Genomic DNA, 26,176 nt, shown 5'->3' on the forward strand with positions numbered 1-26,176 from the left:
GTTCCTTTATAATCTGCTTAAAAAAATGGTTTTAGTTTTCTAACAATTCGATGTTTAAACAGTATTGGTTTTAAATTGAATTAAATGAACAATTATCTTAATTTAACATTTGTCTATATGGAGAAAACAGTTTAGCTTTTCGAACAAATCGGTTTCGAAATAACCTTTATGTAACCAACCAATTGTGTATAACTAAATGAATTTAATACGTAGGAGATGAACGAAAACGATTTAACATTTACGTTTATGGAGAAAACAGTTTCGGTTTCCGAACAACCTTTATGTAACCAATCAACTGTATACAAATATCGAGTATAACTGAAAGAATATAATTCGTAGGAGATGAACTAAAACGATTTAACATTCATGTTTATGGAGAAAACAGTTTCGGTTTTCGAACAACCTTTATGTAACCAACCAATTGTGTACAAATATCGAGTATAACTAAATGAATTTAATACGTAGGAGACGAACGAAAACGATTTAACATTCATATTTATGAAGAAAACAGTTTCGGTTTTCGAAAAACCTTTATGTAACAAATCAACTGTATACAAAGATCGAGTATAACTGAATGAATAAAATTAATATGAGACAAACGAAAACGATTTAACATTCATGTTTATGGAGAAAACAGTTTCGGTTTTCGAACAACCTTTATGTAACCAATCGAGTGTAACTGAATGAATATAAGGAGACGAACGAAAACGAAAAAAATTGCAGATGTACGTGGAATTCGTGAAACCGACACGAGTACAGTTTTCCAACGATGCAATAATAATGCATATCGGTCCGACCTTTCGAAATTCGCCTCTCCCTCAGTTCATCGGCGCAAAACAAGCCAAGCCACAAGAGCAGACTCGATTTTAAAATCGCGAAATATGAAAGTTTCCATCGGCCGAGATGCCAATTGCAAAAGGTTTGACCCCCTTTTTATTATTATTTCATTTATTTATTTATTTCGCTAATGAACTATTTGGAATCGCCGCCGCTGCCGCCGCCGTTGCGTTTTCCATTGTGCGCGCTCCGTCAATTTCGTAACCGGAATGGTTTAAATGGTCTGATATTCGTCGTTTCCGGTTCGTCGGAGCACAAAAGAGAGGGTTTCCACTCGGAGCACGTCTATCGCTTTCATCTTAACTTACTTACCCGAACCAAATCAGCTGCAGACGCAACGTAATTTTATTAATTAACGTTCCCATTTCTTAACCGAAACATGCAAAAAAAAAATATAAATAAGATTCGATTACAAACTATAAATTGGTTTAAATAAACATTCTTCTGTATTCTCTTGTTTTACGCACCAACAGCTTAAATCAAATGAACTACAGGTATAAAGTAATGATCTTATAAGAAAATAAAAAGATTTGAGTACAACTCAAAGTAATGTAATTAAAAAACGATTAGATTATAACTTATAAATTAGTTCTGATAATCATTAATCTGTATTCTCTTGTTTTACTTATCAACAGCTCAAATTAAATGAACTACAGCTATAAGAAAATAAAAAGATTTGATTACAACTCAAATCAAATGAACTGCAGGCATAAAAGTAATGAAATTATAAAAAAAAACTATTCGATTATAACTTATGAATTAGTGCAGATAAACATTGTTCTGTATTCTCTTGTTTTACTTACCAATAGCTCAAACGAAATGAACTACAGACACAAAGTAATGTAATTATCAAAAAAAACGATTCAATTATAACTTATAAATTAGTTCTGATAATCATTATTTTGTATTCTTTTGTTTTACTTATCAATAGCTCAAATTAAATGAACTATAGCTATAAAGTAATGGTCTTATAAGAACATAAAAAAATTTGCTTACAACTCAAATCAAATGAACAATAGGCATATAAGTAATACAATTATAAAAAAAACTATTCGATTATAACTTATAAATTAGTTCTGATAATCATTATTCTGTATAATCATTATGTTGTATTCTCTTGTTTTACTTACCAATAGCTCAAATTAAATGAACTACAGCAAAAAGTAATGATCTTATAATAAAATAAAAAGATTTGCTTACAATTCAAATCGAATGAACAACAGGCATAAAAGTAATGAAATTATAAAAAAAACTATTCGATTATAGCTTATGAATTAGTTCAGATAAACATTATTCTGTATTCTCTTATAACTTATGAATTAGTTCTGATAATCATTATTCTGTATTGTCTTGTTTTACTTATCAACAGCTCAAATTAAATGAACTGGAGCCATAAAGTAATGATATTATAAGAAAATAACTTCTTCTGTATTCTCTACATTTACTTACCAATAGCTTAAATCAAATGAACTACAGACATAAAGTAATGTTATTATAAAAAAGATTTGATTTTAACTTATAAGTTAGTTTAGATAAATATTCTTATGTATTCTCTTGTTTTACTTACTAACAGCTGAACTCAATTGAACTACAGACACGAAGTAAAGCAATTAGCAAAAAAACGTTTCGATTACAACATAGAAATTAGTTTAGGTAAACATTTTCTTCCCTTACTTATCAACAGCTCAACCCAAATGAACTACAGACAAAAACTAATGTTCTTATAAAAAAATGATTCAATTACAACTTACAAATTAGTGCAGATAAACATTCTTTTGGATTATGGAAGAAAAGTCTGAACAAAATTGATTGCAAACATAACTTTTCATTTATTTACTCAGGGAACAAGACAAAATATTAGGTAATAAATTAGTTTAAATAATCTGTTCAACATTGATTCTAGATTTTTGAGATTCTAGACGAAAATGAAAAGATTTGCATATAAACTCGAAGAAACAAGATTATGTAATAAATTAGTTTAAATAAATCTTAATTCTGCTATAACTTATTCTTACTTCATATCTGGAATAAACATGGAAATCTGTTCAATATTGATTCTAGATATCTGAGATTCTTAGACGGGAACGCAAAGATTCGCATAAAACTCATTATCGCTGTACCATTTCTTATTGATTTTTGCATCCGCTCAGCCGGATTTCATGTTTTCCTCGTCCTATTTTGCGTCGAGAGGACTTGGCGACTTGTCAAGCCAAGGATCTGCTTTTTTTTATATTTGGATCGAACACATACCCAAAAAAAATAGAACGTTCTGCATCCTCTTTCTTTTTATGCATTAGAAACATAACACATTTAATGAGATTTATATGTTAACTACGTACTTCTTTTTCTTAGCACATTCTTTGTTTGTGAAGAATCTAAGTTTATGTTCTTTTCAAACGAAACGACATGGAAGAAAAAACATATATTTATATGTTAATAAGATTTCTTTATTTACTACAAAATGCAACAAAAATCATTTCTAAATTTAACATTAATAATCTAACAAAAAACTTGTAATTTTTAGTAAAAATCTTATATAAATCCTTTTTTATTCTCTACAAAGCTGTATATTATTAAAATTAGAAAGGATCATCATTTTTAATGCTATCAATAAATTTTCATATAGCAAATTTTTAATGATTTTTTTTATCAACTACCAAAAAAAAATCAGTTTTGAATTACATTTGTTACCACAACTAATATTAATAATTACAATAATTTATATGACAATAATTATACGTTTTTATATGTTAATACGTTGTTATACGTAATTATATGTTTTTTTCCACCAAATACGAAAAAAAATCATATTTTCAAATTAAAATTTTCTTTACCAAACACCTAGTAGTAATAATTACAACAATTTTTATGGCAACTGTTATGCAATTACAGATAAAAACGTATGAAATAGAAGACACATAAATCATTGCAAAATAGATTTAAAACTTAAATAGATTTTTAAATACACTTTTTTAAGTTGTTTTTTCCAAATACAAAATTTAAACATATTTTTAAATTACTTTTTTTTTACCAAACACCTAGTAGTAATAATTACAAAAAAAAATGGCAATAATTATACAATTACAGGTAAAAACATATGAAGTAGAAAACACATAGATCATTGCCATTAATATTCAAGTTTTAATATTAAACAGTTTTTTTAACATCCGTAATTCATTATTGTTATGAAATATCAAATTACCGTTGAAAAAAAAGTAAATTAACCATAGTTTAAAATCCAAGTGTTTAATTATAGTTAAAACGTAAGTATTTGTAGATTAGTGCGAAGGTCGCATTCTATTGAAAAATCTAACAACCAACTACAAATTGTATTTACGGTATTGGTAATTAATTTAAGCAACATTTCTATTTTTTGTTCCAACGATTTTTGGGGAAATCCAAGTCAAAAGAAACCGTTAGAACACCACGAAACGAGCATTCCCGAACAGCTCATTACAATATCATTTCCAAAACCCGGATGGTTTACTAATGAGCGAAGCAAAGAGTGAAATAAAAGAGAAATATCATTAGTATACAAAACGAGTACATATAAAATTGCACGGGAACGTCATTCAATTTGATTCATTGCCTGTTTCGCATTCACCAATCCTCTCCTCTCTCTGTGTGTGCGAGCATTTTCGTTTCATGTTTTCGAATCCATTGATTTTTCTCGCGTTTTGTGCGTACGCTAATAACGAAATCAACTAAAAAAAATGCAGAGAGAGGATTTGTACTGGTTTCCACCCCACTTGGATTTATTAAATCAAAACCCGTTGAATGCAATTTGGGGTGGTTTTTGCGAGCAGACAGAATCGAAAAAAAATGCTAATAAATAAAAAAAATCGGTATTCGCTCAAAGTTGAAATGCGTGAAATGCTTTTATTAGTTTATACGCTTTTCTAATTCATTACTTTTGCATTTATTTAATAAATACCTCACTTGTCAAACTTAATTCAGACTTTATCTGTTCGAAAACCGAATTATTCTAAAGCCATCTTGTATGTAAAATCTGAGTTGTCGAAATTTTAAATTGTCTAACTTTATTCGGTTTATACGATTTTCTAATTCATTCATTCAACAAATACTTCAATTCAGGCTTTATCTGTTCGAAAACCGAATTATTCTAAAACCACCATTAATCAATCTTGTATAAAATGCAAGTGAAATATGGTTTGTCGATCTTAATAATTTTTGAAAGGCTGTTCGATAACCGAATTCTTTTTAAATTATCTAATGTATTCGATTCTAAAAGCTGTTCGAAAACCAAATTATTCTTAAATTGTTGAACTTAGTTCGGCCTTAAAAGCTGTTCGAAAACCGAATTATTCTAAAGCTAAATTATTCTTAATTTGTCATCTTATATACAAATAATTAATCTAAAATTTCATGATCGATTTTAGAGAATGTTTGCTTTTTTAAACCTGTATTAATCTTAAATTCATTGAATCATCTTGTATAATGATACATGTGAAAACTGGGCTGTAAAACTTAATTCCTTAAGACTGTTCGAAAACCGCATTATTCTTAAATTGTCAAACTTAATTTGGTTCTAAAAGTTATTCGAAAACCGAATTATTCTAATATACAAAGAATTAATCTGAAATTTCATGATCAGTTTTAGAGAATGATTGTTTTTTTATAAACCTCTTGTATAATGATGCAAGTGAAAACTATGCTGTAAAACTTAATTCCTTAAGGCTCTTCGAAAACCGAACTATTCTTAAATTATCAAAATTAATTTGGTTCTAAAAGCTGTTCGAAAACAGAATTTTTCTAAATGCAAATTGTCGATTTGTCAGATTTCTTTTTTTGTAATCTATATTCTTCTTAAATTCATTCAATTCTTCTTCAGATTGTTCGAAAATCGAATTATTCTTAAATTGGCACTAAAAGCTGTCCGAACACTGAATTATTATAAAACTGAAATTATTTTCTATTTAATGAAAAATTACATAATCCATTCTCCCAAATGATTGCTTATTTAAACGATTATAATTGATGTGTATGAAAAGGTATACGAAAACAATGAAAATACATAAAATCTTAAACAATGTAATAATAACAACATCAATAAAATTACATAAGATAAACACAATCGTTAAACAAAATAGTTAAAGTGGCGACAAAACCTTAAGTTTTATTTATTTGTACAGAAGGTGATTAACTTTTACTCTCTCGTCGTGAAACCGAATTGTTGATTGGGAACCGAATTTCTTTTCAGATGTCTTAATATGTTTTTTGTTCGAGAACCGAGGTTCTTTTATAATTTGTTACTATTTTGGTCTATACCATTATATGATTTGTGAAATGACAGCTGTCACCTTGTGTCAAAGCTAGAAATTGGTGAAATACTCTTAGCAATTGGATAGCAGTGCAATTACAAATAAATATGGTGTGTCGCGAAATGACAGCTGTCACATTGTGTCAAAGCGAGGATCTGGTGATGTACTCTTATAAATTGGATAGTAGTATAACTACAAAGATGTGTACTGAGTGACAGCTGTCACCATTTGTCAAAGCTAGCAACTGATGAAAGCTATTAGCAAATGTAGTACAATTAGCAAAAGGTTGAGAAAAACTGGTCTATACACACTAATACTGCTTAGTTACGTAACCTGAAACAGTAACAGAAACCAAATATAATTGAACTTAAAGAATATTAGATTATTTTTCAATTTGTTGTATAAAACATCACGAAAAACGCAGACATTGTTTGTTTAATTGCAACAATTGCGTCTACCGTGAAATTGCATTTGTTTCATAATCGATTTTTTCTTCAATAAAAAAAATTAATTGTGCGTGTCTCTCTATATATATTACTTTTTTTTACTTTGTTTCTTCGTAAAAGTAAAGTGATAGAAATGTAATAGAAATTGGATGCGTATGAATTGGAAAAGTCTCGCAATTGGACGAGAAATGAATAATGCATCGAAGACACGAAAAAGTGAAACCAGCAGTGAAGACAAGAAGACAATTGCCGGTTGCGCAATTAACGGATCCGACGTGTGCAACTAATTTCATTGCGGACACGAATTATTAACATTTGATTCGAACGAAACCGGTGAAAGCCTATACCCATAATTAGTACATTCCTATACAAGCAATAAGATTGAAGAATTCAAGGTCGAATTGCATTTTTTTTGCGTATCTTTAATTAAATCTGAAAAAGTTGCTAATTGCGTTGTACAGGTTGATTGAACCTTCGTTTCTCAAATAGATGTTTGAACAATGAACGAGATTCAAGCTTTGGGTGAGTCTCAAGGTGGCCGACCTCGAGAGTGCCACAAATCTTATAAATATGCCGCATTTTAAAGGTCAGATTAATGTATTGAAAAGAAGCGGTTTTCCGGTCTGCGTGTAAAATAGGTTCTTTTTTTTTTCGACGTCGTGCTCGGACTTTGGAATTCCAATATTACTCACTTATTGAGATGAAAACAGGTGCAATATTGTTGTTGTTTTTTTTTTTGCTTAATCTTCGGTTTGCTATGCACGTAACGCGCGTTTCGAGCATTGCAGATGCGAAATGCATTGGGTTGTAAATAAGAGTGGAGCGATTTATTGGCACTTTCGCTTTGCCTACGAAATGAACCGCTAAGGAAATATTAATATTGATCACAGCCTCAGCGGTGAAGAAAACTAAAGATTTTCAACTTGGAGGTTTCATATGCATTATTCATGCATCATCTCCGAAGTTGTCTTTCTTCGTTAATTTCAAATGGATTAAACTTAAGAGATGAATGAATTATTGATCATTACCAGCAAATTCCTTAAATATTTAAAATAGTCTACTTTGAGATATTTCCACTTCTTATTAGAACCATAATTAATTATCTATTTATAATTAATAATACATTTCAGAAGAAATATTTATATTCATTAAACTTCAGTATCGAAGAAAACCAAAGATTTCAACTTAATTTATTCGTTTCTAATTATTAGTTTATACAATTTTCTAATTCATTCATTCAACAAATACTTCAATTCAGGCTTTATCTGTTTGAAAACCGAATTATTCTAAAGCCATCATTAATCAATCTTGTGTTAAATGCAAGTGAAATATGGTTTGTCGAAATTAATAATTTTTGAAAGGCTGTTCGATAACCGAATTCTTTTTAAATTATCTAATGTATTCGGTTCGGTAAAAGCTGTTTGAAAACCGAATTATTCTTAAATTGTTGAACTTAGTTCGGCCCTAAAAGCTGTCCCAAAACCGAATTATTCTTATATTGTCATCTTATATACAGAATTAATCTAAAAGTTCATGATCAGTTTTAGAGAATGATTGCTTTTTTAAACCTGTATTAATCTTAAATTCATTGAATTAATCTTGTATAATGATGCAAATGAAAACTTGGCTGTAAAACTTAATTCCTTAAGGCTGTTCGAAAACCGAATTATTCTTAAATTGTTGAACTTAGTTCGGCCCTAAAAGCTGTTCGAACTTAGAGGTTTCATATGCATTATTGTTGTTGTCTTTCTTCGTTAATTTCAAATGGATTAAACTTAAGAGATGAATGAATTATTGATCATTACCAGCAAATTCCTTAAATATTTAAAACAGTCTATTTTAAGATATTTCAACTTCTTATTAGAACCATAATTAATTATCTATTTATAATTAATGATACATTTCAGAAGAAATATTTATATTCATTAAACTTCAGTAGCGAAGAAAACCAAAGATTTCAACTTACAGATTTAATTTTCGAAGTTGTTTTTTCTTTAAATTCAAATGGATTAAAGTTAACAGCAAATTATTTAAAGAATCAAACTAATCTACTTGGAAATATTTTCACTTCCTACTACTAGAACTATAATTGATTCAATTATAATTAAAAATAGATTACAACTGCTGAAGAAATGTTTATATTAATCAACTTCATCGGCGAATATATCAAAAGATATTACTGAATCATCGTCGAAGTTGTTTCTTCTTTAATTTCAAATGGATTAAAATTAACCGAAGAAAAAAAATTGATCATTACGAGCAAATTCTTTAAAAATTAAAAATTGTCTACTTGTAGATATTTCCACTAATTAACAATAGATTTGAATTAACGAAGGCTCAGAAACAAAGGCGTCAAAAGGTCCTATATTTTTGTTTACTTTCAAATGGATTAAACTCAAGAAATTAACAAATAATAGCATTCTTTTGATAACTTAAATCTCTCAAATTCCATGAATAAGCTAAGATTTCAACTTGGATTTCTCTTGTATTGGATGTAATAATATTTATTCTTTACTTTCAAATGGATTTAACTTAAGAAATGAATAAGTAACAACATTTTTTCGTTTAAACTCTCAGATTCCTTTAATAATTAAATTAATCGTTTTCCTACCATTATTACTTTAATTATTATTGAATAATAGATAAGAATCACTCTGTTAGCTAAGATTTCATGTCAAAACTGTATTTTTCTTAGTTTTCATCCAATTTTTATTCTTCAGTTTCCATAGGATTTAGCTCAATAAATAAATAAGTTACAACATTTTTTTTTATATAACTTTTAAATCTCTAATTACGAGCCAATTCTAAAACGTATCGACAATGTATACACTTCCAACTAGAATTCAATTAAAATGAACAATGGATTTTTAACAATGCCAAGCATTAACTTAACGATCCGAATTAGTGGTTTCAATTTAGAAGCAAACTGGAAACAAAGCGCATTATTTTCCCTGCGGTTAGTTACTTTATCGATTCCATTCAACCATCACCACGTTGCGTGAGGTCGTAGGTCTACTTCCAAGATCTGTTGATGTTGATTATTGACCTTTTAATGAAATATTACTATTAACATGTTGTGTTGGGGGGAAAACACTGAAATCACGGAGGTTTCGTGAATGGCCCAGGACGTGCGTGCATGTGCTTGTGTGTGTATCGATCGATTCGGGAAAAGCTGATCCGGCTTTAAGCTCTGATTTGGTGATATTTATAGTACGGGACAGGCGACGGAAGGGCCGAAATCCGGTCACTTTCCGGATGCTTCAAATAATAGAAATTTCCGCACTTTCACTCCAACAAATGAAAAAAAAAACAATTCCAATTCACCTTTTTGAAACCACCTGTTTTAAAGCCTGACGTACTTAACGAAAATCACAAGTGGCATTGATCTTAAAACAATAGATTTAAAAGTGCTTTATTTCAGTTCAGAATTCAATATATTTTGATCTTTTCTCTTTGAGTATTTGCACCTTAATATTTTGCATCGTAGTTTGTTTAGGCATGAAAAAAAATCATAATTCAGCAACACCTCGCATAGTTCGGCTCCTATTAATCCGGATTCACTACAGTCCGGTTTGAACATTTCAAATCAAAATATAGTATTTTTTTCTTTATTGACTATATACATCTCTTCTAATTCTATTTTATATAGTTCTTCGATTAGTCCGGATTCAAACAGATATTATCAAAACTGATTATCCGCACTATACGAGGTATTACTGTATATATTCAATTTATGCAAATAAATAAATATTTACATAAATATATTCTGACATATTGATAGAAACAATTTCAAACTTTTATATTCGTGATGAACTTTAAATGAAAATTTTAGAATCAACTAAAATAATAATATTTTACAAAAAAAATACGGAAAAAATGTGTTAAATTGTTTTAAAATCATATAATTTTCCTATGATTTTTTAAGTTCATAAATCTAAATTCAATATATAATCACAAAAAAAAAAATATAAAACCACAAAACTTATTTTTATTTTCTGAATAATTGTTGGTTCCTTTAATACTTAAATAGTTGCTGGAATTTAGTTACAGACGTGCTTCAAAATTGATCACGTATTTAATTTACATAGAATGGACAACGAAATTAAATACTAAGAATTTAAAATTAATTTTTTTTTTAAAGATTTGTAAGAATTTCTTGATAATTATTATCTCATTTATGAAGATTATACAAATTTGTGTAATTTGTTAAATTCTTCCAAAAATTATTTTTCTATTATTTTAATTTATTAAATTTAAATAACTTATAAAACAAACAGCTGTCAACTTTATCACAAGATGATAGCTATCACCTTTAACACAAGATAGCAGTTGTCACCATTAACACAATATGACAGCTGTCATCTTTAACACAAGACGACAACTATCACCTTTAACACAAGATGACAGCTATCATTTTTAACACAAGATGGAAGTTGTCACCATTAACACAAGATAACAGCTGTCATCTTTAACACAAGATGACAACTATCACCTTTAACACAAGATGACAGCTATCACCTTTAACAAAAGATTATAGCTGTCATTTTTAACACAATATGGCAGTTGTCATCTTTAACACAAGATGACAGCTGTCATCTTTAACACAAGATAACAGCTATCATCTTTAACACAAGATGACAGCTGACAAATAACAATTATACAAACATATATGTTGGGTTCCACCATAAGATTTGACGAATTTGTTAAAAATTATTTTATAATTTTGTAATTTGTTTTTGTTTCTCTATGTTTGTTTCGATAAATATTTATTATTTATTTTATTTTTATTATGTTATTTATTTATTTATTTATTAAATTTTAACAACATATCAAAAATATTGTCATATTACATGACGTTTTAGTATTTATAACAAGTCTAGAAACAATATTGAGTCGCGAAATGACAGCTGTCATCTTGTGTCAAATATGACAGCTGTCATATTGTAAATAATTTACTCGCCTTACAAACATATCCTATATGAAAATTAGTTTTATTTATTATATTTAAATAACTTATAAAAAAAATTGTTATATTACACGATTTTTTAGTATTTATAACACGTCTATAACAACCAATATTGTTGGGTCGCGAAATGACAGCTGTCATCTTGTGTCAAATGTGACAGCTGTCAATTAATAAATTATTTGGTCGTAAGACAAAAATACGTATGTTGTACTAGAATATCCTTCAGCATCGATTACTTAACATAATTTAAATATTTACATTCGTAGACGAAGAAGTTAAAGTTATGCAAATTTTATTTCCATTTTATTATTGTTGTTATTGTTACTTCCACATTATAAAACAACTATTCTAACAATGTCATTATTTCCTTCTGTTTCAGATTTATAACCATGGCTCTAGTTTTAAAATACGTAGATGATATTAACAAGTTCTTGAACAAATATGAAGGTAAGTTGTTAAATGTTCTATTTTTAATACTTTTTTTATTTCCACCATAAAAAAATGCTTTGTTTTTATACTTAATCGCTGCAGCATGAACAGATTTTCTAATTGCACTTAGTGACTTATTCGCATCAGAATTTCCATGCGCCGACGATTAAGTTTGTTTATGTTACGTTGTAATTAATTAATTCTTTCCACGTCTGTTGCAGATTCGAGAACAGCGAATTGGCCACTCATGTCTAGTCCATTTTATACCTTAGGAATTTGTTTAATTTATGTTTTTGTTGTTAAGGTAAGCATCACTTTTTAGTTTTTTTTTATATACAAAAAAAAATCATGTAAATCAAATTCGTCCTTGCTCAGGTCAAAGATATTAATAATAACCTTACGTTTACAGTTAACTAATAATCATTAATATATACAGTTAAAGAATACAAAAGTCATACATTTTATTACTCACTCTTTAAATCTCCATTAGAATTCTTACATAATATTATAATAAAGAATATCCGAAAATAGCTTGAGAATAAATAATAATTGTTCAAGGATTGAAACCAAATATTTCGAGAGAAAAAAAGGCTTGAAATGTTATTATTATTATTTTTTTGTACGTATTTGTCTAACGTTTTAACATTAATATCGCGACGGTAACATTTCGCGAAGCAATAAAAATCGTAAGAGTAGACGCAATTCGATTAAACGACTACGAAAATAAACAATCTAAATATTGGGACAATGCCGTTGCGTAACGTTTGTTTACTAATTGCCGTTTTTTTTTCAATGTCGTGCACAAAATACGAGGCGTTTCGTAATCGAATTACGGTCAGCAACGTTGCTTAATTTACACACGAATTTATACTTACTATAAAAACAATTACCAATTATATTCAAATAAATCAATAAAAATTTTATCAAAAAAAAAACTGAAATTTTCACACTATATTCTTATTATTTATATTAATTGTTTCGATGAAAATTACATGATTTTTTAGTATTTATAACAAGTCTAGAACCAATATTGGACTGCAAAATGACAACTGTCAATTTGTGACAAATGTGACAGCTGTCATATTGTAAATAATTTGCTCGCATTTTATGTTGTTTGAGAAACGCTGGTCTAGAATATCCTTCAGCAACGATTACTTAACATAATTTAAATATTTACATTATCAGATGAAGAAGATTTTTTTACTTAGTGTTAATTAATCTACAAAAATTTTCTCATAAAGGACATCATTTACTCAAAAAAAAAAGTTATATTTCACGATTTTTTAGTATTTATAACATGTCTATAACAACCAATATTGTTGGGTCGCGAAATGATAGCTGTTATCTTGTGTTAAAAGAGACAGCTGTCATTTTATAAATAATTTGGTCGCAAGACAAACATACGCATATTTATTGTGTCAAATATGACAGCTGTCATATTGTAAATAATTTGGTCGCATTTTATGTTGTTTTATCCTTCAGCAACGATTACTTAACATAATTTAAATATTTACATTCTCAGATGAAGAAGTTAAATTTTTTAATTAGTGTTAATTAATCTGCAAAAGTTTCCTCAAAAAGGACATCATTTACTCAAGTTCTCACACTTTTATCTGCGTAGAATCCTCGTATTATTAAAATAATTGAAAATATCCCGGAATAAAAAGATTAAAGAAATTATTTCTAAAACATACGAATTTATACCTAGTGTTAGAATAATTGCAAATATATTTAAATTTATCCACAAAGATTTATCAAATAAAAATCATTTACTGAAGTTCTCACACTTTTATCTGCGTACAATCTTCATGTTATGTAGATAATTGTAAATATTGTGAAATTAAAGTAATTATTTCTAAAACACGAATTTTAAACTTAGTGTTAAAATAAATGCAAATATTTTTAAATTCATTCACAAAGTTTTATCAAATTAAACTCATTTACTGAAGTTCTCACACTTTTATCTACGTACAATCTTCATATTATGTAGATAATTGGAAAACACATGTTTTTTACACTTTTATCAGTATAGAATCTTTATATTAATTAAACAATAAAAAATAATTGCAAATATTGAAATGCAAAAATGCACAAATTTATACTTAGTGTTAAAATAATATATTTAATGATTTTTTTTCACTTTTCTCTTCTTGGAATCTTTGTATAATTAAAATAATTGCAAATATCTTGAAATGCACCAACAACAACAAAAAAAAACTTTTCTCGCATTTATCTTTCTGGAATCTTCTTGAAATGCGAGATGGACGGAAAGTTTTCCGCGGTAATAATTTTTAATTAAATTTAGGAATGATGTTGGAAAGTCGCTCGATAACGACCATCCAGATTATTATATAATATTTAGAAAACTGATTTTCTTTTTATTATGTCATGAAAGAAGTTGCACACCGATGATTATTTTCTATATTCATTGCGATCGAAGCGTAATTACTGTTCATTTTTATTTTTTTTTATTCACACGTAATTGTAAATCTCGATTGGATTTTCCATTCCAAAAAATATGTAGAAAGTATGAATCATTCGATGTGTGCAGCAGACGGCGGATGATTTGTGTAGTATTAAAGTTCACGTTGTTTCAACTTATTACTTTTTTAAATTTCAACAAGGAAACGTAGACAATTTGTACGTGTTTTCGAGTATTTTCATATCATGATATTAAATCATATCTTTTAAATTACTCGATAGATTTTAATAAAATTTTGTACTTTTACTTAGAATAACCCAAATAGTAAAATAGCATAAACAGAATTTCAATTTTTCCTTTGGTTAAACAATAGATTTTTTTTTAATAAAAACTTGGTATTGTCTAAATTTAATATTTCTTTCCGTAATATTGTATTAGATACAAATGCGCTTAATAATAATCTTTCTTGTTAAAAAACGGCTCTAACCAAATCAGAATTTTCTTATCTTTCTTGGTTTAAAAATAAAATTTTGAAATTTTCCAACATTTCTTTTACAAAATTTGTTTCTTTATAAGTGCATATTTCTTTATGAAAATCTATCGGAGTTGTTTAGAAATTATAAATGTATATTAAAAACTACGAATTATTAATATTGATACAGCATAAGCAGAATTTTAATTTTTCCTTTGTTTAAAAAAATAATAATTTAGATTTTTTTTTAAATAAAAACTTCGTAATTTTTTTTTGATTGACAAAATTTAATATTTCTTTCCGTAATATTATAGTAGACACAAATGCGCTTAATAAGAATCTTTCTTGTAAAAAAAAGCGGTTCTATGGATTTGAGAAGATGAAATATGAGTTTTTGGTCAAACAAATATTCGTGATTTTTCCTTTCAAAAAAACATCATATCTTTTAAATGCTTTGACAAATTGTGTTTATATTTTGTACGGTTACTTAGAATAAGATAAGTAATAAACTAACCAAATCAGAATTTTCATATCTTTCTTGGTTTAAAAATAAAATTTTGAAATTTTTCAACTTTTCTTTCACATAATTTGTTAAGTTATAAGTATGCAAAATGTATATTGAACTATGTACGTTCTATTTGTATTGTAATTAATCAATTATTGATAAGAGTTAACATGTTTTTTTTTTAATTTTCAGGTTGCGGGTCCTAAGTTTATGGAAAATAGGAAACCATTCCAGCTGAAAAACGTATTAATTGTGTACAACTTATTCCAAGTAATATTCAGTGCCTGGATGTTTTACCAAGTGAGTATTGTTTGTAAATATTTCTTATGTTTCTATTGTACACGTGGTATATTTCCGCATATTCAGTAGGTTTAAGCAAAACAAAAAAACAAGAACAACAACAAAAAAATTGAACACGTTAATTTATAAGCGCATGCAGATACATGCGCCTTTGTTTGTGGAATATTTATAACAAAATATTAAATCCACGTACTTCACAATTCAATATCTAGAAATAGATTTGTTATTCCATAATAATTTATGTAATTTTTCAATTTCATTAATTTTGAGTTTAATTATTTTTAAATCTAATACCAATTAGTTCATTATTTTGTAATTATTCAATAGATAATCAAACCTTATTAAAACCACAATTTTTTAACTTGTAAATCATTGCAAAATATCTTAATTATTTAATGAATAATTTCATAATTTCACATAAATTGAATAATCTAAATTACTAAGAAATTTAAAACCAATTAGTTAATTATTTAACAATTCTTAAGTAGATATTAAATATTTTATTAAATATTACACAAATCCAAGTATCAAATTGACATATTATGAAATAGAGTTAAAAAAAACTATTTTTTTTATTAACATTTCAAATACTTGAGTATTTTATAATTGAGAAACCCAAAACACTTAAATACTAACGAAATTTTCATTGGGTTAAGCAATATGCAATATCTCAATTATTTATCAATTAATTTCATAATTTCACAGAAATTAATACTAATTATATGTCTAGAAGTATACATGAAACAATCAGTGGAAAAAACTATAAATAAATATCTTTTTTTTCAATAATAATTTCAATTATTACACTTTTCACGTGTATTTTTTACTATGTATTGAATTTTGATTACGTACTGCAGACTATTATAGCTGCGTTACGTCTATTTTTAGTTCTACAGACTGCGGCAGAAATAACTCCCACATTACAAAAAATGGAAAACTTCCAAGATAATCTCCAAATGTCTATCGGCAGTTAAGGTCACCATTTGGACAAAGTAATTTTTAAAACTTATAGTAAAAAAACTTATTTAATCCTACATTTGGCAAATACAAAGTTATTGATGATAACTCGTACCATTTTTGTCAATCCCAATTTGAAATCTAGGAGTTATTTCTGCCGCACACTGTACAAATACAATGCAAACACTTTTAGTGAAATTATAGTAACAGCTTCACTTTGACGTTGTTTTGATGATCGACGAGCGTTTGTTATTTGTATTTTTCTTTATTTACAAATTCGAAAAAAAGTAAATGGACAAATAGAAGAAATTACATTTATGTAATGATGATTTCAATTAATTGATTCAAAATTCCAAAAAAGGCTACAAATATATATCGGCCGTTAGGTCACCATTTGGACGACGTAAATATTAAAACTTGAAGTAAAAAAAATACTTTGTTATATCCACATTTGCAAAATATAAAGTTATTGGTGATAACTCGTACTATTTCTTTTCAATCCTCCTTTTAAATGTGGGAATTATTTATGCCGCACCATGTACAAATACGAATGATTTAACAATGCAAACACTCTTACTGAAATTATAGTAAAAGTGACACATTGACATTATTTTGATGATCGACGAGCGTTTGTATTTATAACTTCGAAAAAGTGTAAATAAAAGTGAACAAATAGACAAAATTACATGTTTTTACCTATGATTTCAATTAATTAATAAAAATTTGCTTCGTTTCAGATCGGTATATCCGGATGGTTAACTGGAAAGTATAACTGGAGATGCCAACCGGTGGATTACACCAATAGCGCAGATTCTCTCAGGGTAAGTTATTACATGATAACTGTTAAATTATATAAGATTTCATTGAATCTGTAAATAATAAATAATACAATATTTTCTTTATTTCTTTTCATAGGCGGCGCACGCAAGTTGGTGGTATTACATTTCAAAATTCACGGAATTCATGGACACGGTGAGTGTTAAAATAATAATAAATGTTTGCCCCATTATCCTAAATAGACGTGAGCTTCGGGCATTTCCCCCCCACGGATTAACTATACAATCAATATCCGTACTAATACTAGGCATTACACGCGATTATCATTCATAAAATAAATACACTCAATTCCATTCATAGTTAATGCCTCGACAAATAATGCTCGAGCGCATCGAAAGCTTCTTACAAAGTACATTATTTTTTTAAAAGATAATCATAATAAGAGTTGCAGCAAACATGCATATGCAGGTCGATACGGTTTTGTGTTTACGTAAGTTGAAATTAGAGCAGATCCAAGAAGAAGTATTGCGCAAAAGAAAAAAATATGTAATCACCGAGGCAATGAGAAATAAAACAAATAATAATAATAGTTATTGTTTTGTTTGCAGCTTTGAATTGTATCCAAGGCAACAACTGTTCTTGTTAGCTTAACTTCAGATTTAGTCAGAATTAATTAATGTTGTTATTGTTTTGTTTTCTTGCAGATATTCTTCGTATTGAGGAAGAAGAATGATCATATTTCCACGTTGCACGTCATCCATCACGGAGTTATGCCAATGTCCGTTTGGTTTGGCGTCAAATTCACACCAGGTAAATTCACTAATATTTTCAAACTTATTCAACTCTTTATTATTTTTTTTAACTCTTTGTATGCCTATGGTTTCACCATGAGACCACATAAAGAATAATTATTTTCAAGCTTTCTGTTTTCTAGTGGTTCCACAGTGGAACCACAATTTTTGACAAAAATTAAACTAAAATAAAAACCTAATTTATCTAAAAAATCGACAGTTTTGACAAAATTAATTTGGGTCACAAATGACAATACACATCTTCACTTTGTAACGTTCATTTGATCTTTATCGGTTTATCATAGTTAAGCAATGTTTGGTGATTGCACGAACGAATAAAACGCATTAGCACTTTGTTAGAGCAAAGAAGTCTTAACTGAGCAAATATTCGCACAATTCACACAATATATATTCGTACGTTTCGCCAGAAAATCTGATAATTGGATGTTAATTGATATTTTGAGAGTTGTATAATTTTTTTTATGTTCTATTTATAGATAAATATGAATCGGCGAATACAAATCGAGACGTTTCATTATTTTTTTTTATTCAATATCAATGTGTAAACATTGATGGGTGTGTGGACGTATAGAGGAGATAAAAATGTAAATAATCATTATTATCTAATCCGTTTGGGTTCTCTGATAGAGAAAAAAGATAGAAGATTATGTAATGTGGAGAGAGACGCGTGCAGATTTGTCATCAAATCAAATTAATTAATCCAGTCATAACAAATAGACGTTTTTACGTAATTTTAACGATTTGATTTAATAGTCTAAACGATGAAATTCATAATATAATAAACCTCAATTAAAGAAGTTTGTTCGTAAACCGAAATCATTTTTTCCATTTGAATTAAGTAATTTTAATGCAATTTTATATAAAATTGATAAACTTTCATTAAATCTTTTCCACTATAGATTCTTAACCTATGGTTTACGATACTTTTTAATGGGTCTTGAAATGACAGCTGTCAAAGTTGATATGAACAATTGGGTTGCAATACAACTATAGCAAAAAGGAAACTCTGATCTATATAAGTGTAATTGATGCATAAAATTGTATATAAAATGTATGTAAGAACATAAAATCTTTTACACTATAGTAATTATAATAACTTAAATTATAAAATTAGATGAAAATTTAACTTCACTTTATCTTAACCTATGGATTGTGATACATTTTTAATTAGTTGTGAAATGACAGCTGTCACCTTTGATGTAAGTGTCAATAAAAATATGTTATAAACAATTGCGTTGCGCTATACGAAAACTATAGCCAAATATTTTGGTAATAAGGTTGAGAAACGCTGATGAAAATACATACAATATTTTACATAAGAGTTATTAAACATTTCTTGACAAAATATCATAAAATTAGTTAAAATTCTTCACTTTTGTTTATACCAATGGATCGTGAAATGACACCTGTCACCTGACGTCAAAGTGTCGAAAAATTATGTTATAAACAATTGGGTTGTAATACAATTACAGCCAATGATGCATTGCGATAAATTTTTAATGTGTCGTGAAATTACAACTGTCACCTTATGTCAAAGTATCAAAAAAAATACGTGGTAAACAATTGATTAGCATTATATTGCCAAATATTTTGGATTTTGAAGCAAAAAAGGTTGAGAAACACTGTTCTATACAAAAGTAATGAATTCATAAAATTGATGAAAATACATAATATATTTTGTCACTATAGTAATTATAATAACATTTCTTAAAAAAAAACCATAAAATTAGAGAAAATATAACTTCACTTTATCTATAACAGCTAAACCTATGGGTCGCGATAATTTTTTGTAATTGGTAGTGAAATGACAGCTGTCAAAGCGTCAATTAAAGTATGTTACAAACCATTGGACAGCAAGCCAAATATTTTCGGTGGAACAGCAAAAAAGGTTGAGAAACAGTGATCTATACAAAACTAATTCATCCATAACATTTCATATAAAATTGATGAAAATTTATAAAATCATTTACACTATAGTAATTATAATAACATTTTAACTTCACTTTATATATAACAGCTTAACCTATGAGTCGCGACAACTTTTAATTATTAGTCAAATGACAGCTATTGCCTTACGTCAAAGCGTTTGATAGCAAGCTAACTGTTTTGGATAGAACTGCAAAAAAGGTTGAGAAACACTGATTTATACAAGAGTAATTCATGCATAACAATTTATCCAAAATTGATGAAAATACATAACAAAAAACTTGTACAGTATAGTAATTATAGTAATAACAGTGAAATGACAGCCTGTCACCTTACGTCAAAGTGTATAACTAAAATCAAGTATATTGGGTCCAAAAACGTTGAGAAACGCTGCTATATTGGATAGTCAGTTAAATTATATGAATTAAATTAGAAATTTCAATGTTCAGAAACGTAAATATGTTCAATAATTGAATTTGTTCGTAAACAGAGGTGTTTTAGTTTTGGGTGTTCATATAGAAACCAAATAATATTAGTAACAAAGTTGTACGAGTTAATGGATTTATTATTTACGTTCGAAGCAAAGTTTGTAAATTATATTATCAGTAATTAAATGTGATTTAATTAAGTAAAGTTTGTGTTTGATACTGATCACTTCTTTGTGTTTTTTTTTCAGGTGGCCACAGTACATTCTTCGGTTTCTTGAACACTTTCGTGCACATCGTCATGTATGCCTACTATATGCTCAGCGCGTTCGGACCTTCCATCCAGAAATACTTGTGGTGGAAGAAGTACTTGACGACCCTTCAAATGGTGAGAATTGATTCCTTTGTACACACACACACACAAAAACAATCAATAATAATTAAATTTTTAAATTGCAGATCCAATTCGTTGGCATAATGGTGCACGCCTTCCAGCTGCTCTTCATCGATTGCAATTACCCACGTGCCTTCGTCTGGTGGATAGGAATGCACGCCGTGATGTTCTTCTTCCTGTTCAAGGAGTTCTACAATCAATCCTACAACAGGAAGCAAAGAGCGAAAGCCAAGGTCGAGTCGTTAGCCGCGACTTCGACGAACGGTCATATCCAGAATGGTTATACCAAGGAGGCCTCCAAAAAACAACAACAACAGAAGACTGCCCAAGATTACTACCAAATGAACGGAAACAGTGACTTACATCACAGGAGCACTAAAGTTCACTAGAATCTTAATTCAAACAAAAGCAAAAAAAAACAACAAACCAACAACAACAACAACAAAATCAATCATTTAGAAAGAAGAAGAAAAAATGCAATAAGGGGTGAAGCGAAATTAATTATTTATTAAATCGTTTTCTTTATTCTCTTCTTATATTTAAAAAAAAAATTAAAATCTCATTTCTCAACTTTACTTCTACTATATACTTTATACATACATATATATATATACGATATTTGGGTGAATATTCTAGACTTGTTGACTGCGGATAGGGCGAAAAAAAAAAGTAATTAATAAAAAAAATATAATAATTTCAAGAATGGAAATATATGTTATATATATTGAAATTTTCGTGTAGATAATTGTTGACTATTTAATTATTATTATTATGACTATAATTTTTTTTATATACTTGTTGTTGTTTTATTGATCCGAATCCGAAGAGGTTGCTCAATTTTTATAGCACAAATTATTTAAAGATAATCGTAATATTAATAAACAAACAAAAACAAATGAAGGAAAGATGAAGAAACAAAAGTATTTTGTAGTAGCAGCTGGAAAAGAAAAAAAAAACAAATTCAAATCAACAGATATAGGTGCTATTTTTTGAAAACAATGAAAAGTGATTTTTCCTTACACTTTTTCTCGCAGTTTTTTTTTAACACGTACGAAAAGTGTGTGTGGTGAAAACTGCGAAAATCCCTCTTCACCCCCGCCGTAAGCGCACACCCTTTATACACATATATTATACAAATTGATATAATTACGGTTTTTTCTTTGGGGTGGACCAATAATATACATGATGTTATTGTGCAAGGGCGAGGGAGAATAATTTATGAAAAATTGTGAAAAAATTATGTATAATGTGTAAAAAAAAAGTCGTGTAGATAGTTTGGCAGCAAAGACAGAAAGATGTGGATATATTGAATAAACAAACAAAAAAAAAGAAGAAGTGTATATTAGGATTGTTGCTAATATATTGTATTTTAATAATGTTTTATTTTATTATTTTCTAGTGTTTATTAATTATTATACGAAAATCAGGTTTATTGTTGTATGTATTTTTTATACTTACTTATTAAAAGAAAATATATATAAATTAATAAAATAAAAGATAAACAAGTTAATTAAGCTTTATTGTTTCAATTCCTATACAAATCCCTAAAAGAAATTATGTAATAATTTGTTTAATACATAAGAAACATTGTTTTCCCTAAGAACTGTTAAATGTTTAATAAGAATACACGTGATTAATTGATTTAATTTACTGAGTATAAAGCAACGAGTTTAATAGAAAGTGTAAATTAAATGCCTAAAATAAGTCTTTTTGTTGTTGTTTTACGTTTGAAGAAATGTATTATGGTCATTATTCTTCCTACTCTCACTCTTGGGAATTGATTAGTGTTAGTGCAATAATTGAAAGTCTATAGTTTTAAAAAAATAAATCATTTCTTCGCGCTGATTTGGTTGCCTATGTCTATAATTGCAATTACTGTTAATCTTGTTTTACTAATTAATAAGTTAATTAGTAGAAATCAAGATAATTGTTAATTAACTGTAATTGAATCTAAATATATCAAAATCAATCCGTTTTTGTAAATAATACTTGTATGCTTCATAATAAAAATAAGAGTCTATATCGCAAACACGACAATCGAAAGACCGTCTATTGAAATCCCGACGTTCGAAATCCCGATTGTATCGAAATCCCGACGTTCGAAATCCATACTATATCAAAATCTCGACAACCATAATCCCGACTATATCAAAATCCCGACTGTATCAAAATACCGACTATATCGAAAATTTTTACAATCACATTTTTAAATTATTTCGGGAATTGTAGTCGGGATTTTGATACAGTCGGGATTATGGTTGTCGGGATTTTGATATAATCGGGATTATGTTTGTCGGAATTTCGATACAGTCGGGATTTCAAATGTCAGGATTTCGATACAGACGGGATTTCGAACGTCGGGATTTCGAACGTCGGGATTTCAATAGACGGATAAATGTATTACATCATGTTCTTTGTTAATTTTCTCAAATCTACAATGTGTAACTTAATAAATTCTAGGTCATAATGACCTATAATCAATAGTTCTGTGCAATAGTTGCTAATTTTTTTGTATGATTATTGCAATAAATTTAAATTATAAAACAATATATAATATAATAGAATTCAAGAGAATTATAAATATACTATGATTGAATTTAATTATATAAGAATCAATCCGTTTTTGTAAATAATACTGTGTGTGCTTTATAATAAAAAAAAAATATATTACATCATATTTTTTATTAATATTGTAAACTCTACTTTAATAAATTCTAGGTCATAATGACCTATAATCAATAGTTCTCTGCAATAATTGCTATTTTTTTTGTAGGATTATTGCAATATTGTATTAATAACTATTATTAATAAAACGTGGATGGATTTAGAATTAATTGAACTTAAATTAAATGTAAAATATATTCATATCATTGTGTAATACAAACAAACTTAATTAATAAAACTTTATTTACCGAAACTTAATGAATGATTTCATTAATTTCCTCTCTACTATATATTTTTTCTCTCTATGTTCATTTAGAAGAAGAAAGAAAAAACAAATCTGTTACATAATTATTGCTATCGAGTACGCCTATATTTGTATAGATAAATCAAATTAAAAGTAAAGAAAAAAAAAGTACAAGAACTACACTTTCTACATCAATTAATGCAAAAGATTTGAAATCCAGGAAACGCTTGAAAATCCGGAACAAAAATTTACAAGTGAGAATCTCTATTAACTAGTTTATATAATATTGACTGAATTGACGCATCTCAAATCATTTTTTTTTCTTCTTCTTATATATATATATATTTATAATTACGCAAATTACAAATTTATGTACAAAACAAATTATTAGATAAGATGCGCACGGTTTAATATCATTTAATGTAACGATTAATTAATAATAATTACAAAACAAAATAAAAACATTGGAGTATATATTATTATATATAACTCGATTAAATTACCTACAATTTACGTTTATAACATAGGTACATGGAATAGAGTTCAGCCTTGGTTTATCAATTAATTAAATACAGTAAGAAGATAAAGTTAACGTTATTGCTTCTTCATTCCCTCTTCTTGTAGCTGCTGGACCTGGAATCGGCGAGGCTGAACAGTTGAGCGTTCGTTTTCTCCACCATCACTTCGATGCTCTTCTTGGATGCGGACCTCTGATAAGCTTTCTTGTAGAAATCGTTGAAGAGGTAGTAGAAGAAGATAGCGTTGGGTAACACGAAGATCGTGGACCATTTCGGGTAGTCGCAGTCGTAGAAGAACAGCTGCATAGAATGAATGAAGGCTACGCAAAATTGCAACTGAAAATTTTAAATTTCGTTAGTTTCTTTTTAATTATATTTGGGTTACGTGACAAAGCAGGACAAAACACAACAAAAAAAGAACAATAACTTTAATGTTGTTGATCACTGTTCTTTTTTTGTCATTGTTCTTGTTTGTTTGCGTACCAGTTGAAGCGTTGTAATGTATTTTTTCCACCAAAGGTACTTCTGTATGGACGGGCCCATCGCTGCAAGCAAGTAGTACGTGTACATGACGATGTGAACGAAGGAGTTGATGAAGCCGATGAAGGTGCCGTGACCGCCGGGGAAGTACTTCGTGCAACCCCAGCTGATCATCGGCATCACGGTGTGATGGTACAGGTGGAGGAACGTCACTTGGTTGTTCTTCTTCCGCAGCACGAAGAAAACCGTGTCCAGCAGCTCCGAGATCTTGGCTAGAAAGTAATAATACACACCGGTCGCTACCTGAAACGCTCACAAATCCACGATTAGCATTCTCATTTACTTCTTGTTCTATGCTATAATCAAAATACGAAATCCCCACAATCAAATTATGGTTGTCGGGATTTCGATTGACACCGTCAAAATACAAATACAACACGCATCAGTCTATACAAATGCTAAAAGATGAATTCCATCCACGGCACTTACGAACAAAGCATCCTCGTTATTAGAGAAATCCACAGGTTCGCATTTCCAACTGTACTTGTTCAACCAACCACCGACGAGAGCCTGAAAATTAAACAAGAAAAAATTACAAATTACATACATTTTTACTCGTTTCTTTTAACGCTGAATATTAAAAAAAAATAATAATAACTTCAGTTTGCACAAATATAATGTCAATAATTATATTTGCATCACTAAAATGACAATTAATAAAACAAACTCCGCTTCTTCCAATCGACTGTCAATTATTATAACATTTGCACCAATTCATATTTTGGAATCTTATACCTCCTTCGTTCTTGTCACCTAAGATGCGCTAACAAATTGAAAATCATTACAAATATTTGCACCAATATAATGTCAATATGTATATTCTTCTGCATTTGAAATATTTGCTGTTTTTGAGTGTTAAAACACACGTTTGCACCAATTATTATGTCGAATTATCTATATTTGCACCAAATAATCGACAGTTATTACGTAATTTTTACTCATTTCAACTATGGTTTGTTTTCGCGTTGCTTAATTAGATTTGCACAAATCTAATGTTAATTATCATGTATATTTGCATCACTCAAATCACAATTAGTAAATCAAACTGCATCTGTACCAATGCACCAATCCAATAAGAAATACTATATGAAAATCTTTCTGTATTTAGGTGTTTTATAAATCTTTTGATGTTAACACTTAAGAAGCACCAATAAATTGACAATCATTACAAATATTTGCACCAATGGAATGGTAATAATTTCATCTGCAATTGGAATGTTTGCTGCTCTAAGCTCTAATGTATATACGTTTGCACCAATT

The 26,176-nt window shown here is 28.4% G+C and overlaps 2 protein-coding genes across 2 annotated transcripts in view; one reads left to right on the top strand and one right to left on the bottom strand.

Annotated features, from left to right (window-relative positions):
- LOC108563111 (elongation of very long chain fatty acids protein AAEL008004-like) overlaps positions 1 to 21,387 on the top strand; it is a 35,378-nt gene extending 13,991 nt beyond the window's left edge. The window contains exons 2-9 of the mRNA XM_017921690.1: positions 11,911 to 11,978; positions 12,182 to 12,264; positions 15,552 to 15,659; positions 17,354 to 17,437; positions 17,532 to 17,588; positions 18,098 to 18,203; positions 20,808 to 20,944; positions 21,016 to 21,387. Coding sequence (XP_017777179.1) covers positions 11,921 to 11,978; positions 12,182 to 12,264; positions 15,552 to 15,659; positions 17,354 to 17,437; positions 17,532 to 17,588; positions 18,098 to 18,203; positions 20,808 to 20,944; positions 21,016 to 21,339 — 957 coding nt within the window. The 5' untranslated portion in view covers positions 11,911 to 11,920 and the 3' untranslated portion in view covers positions 21,340 to 21,387. The remainder of the gene's footprint in view (positions 1 to 11,910; positions 11,979 to 12,181; positions 12,265 to 15,551; positions 15,660 to 17,353; positions 17,438 to 17,531; positions 17,589 to 18,097; positions 18,204 to 20,807; positions 20,945 to 21,015) is intronic.
- A 2,982-nt stretch (positions 21,388 to 24,369) lies between these two features.
- LOC108563112 (elongation of very long chain fatty acids protein AAEL008004-like) overlaps positions 24,370 to 26,176 on the bottom strand; it is a 49,987-nt gene continuing 48,180 nt past the window's right edge. Inside the window, exons 4-6 of the mRNA XM_017921691.1 lie at positions 25,346 to 25,426; positions 24,860 to 25,159; positions 24,370 to 24,712 (exon numbers count right to left, since the gene is read on the bottom strand). Coding sequence (XP_017777180.1) covers positions 24,464 to 24,712; positions 24,860 to 25,159; positions 25,346 to 25,426 — 630 coding nt within the window. The 3' untranslated portion in view covers positions 24,370 to 24,463. The remainder of the gene's footprint in view (positions 24,713 to 24,859; positions 25,160 to 25,345; positions 25,427 to 26,176) is intronic.

The sequence above is a fragment of the Nicrophorus vespilloides genome, unplaced genomic scaffold, assembly GCF_001412225.1.
Source record: "Nicrophorus vespilloides isolate i.1.1-1 unplaced genomic scaffold, Nicve_v1.0, whole genome shotgun sequence".
NCBI classification, from domain to species: Eukaryota; Metazoa; Arthropoda; class Insecta; order Coleoptera; family Silphidae; genus Nicrophorus; species Nicrophorus vespilloides.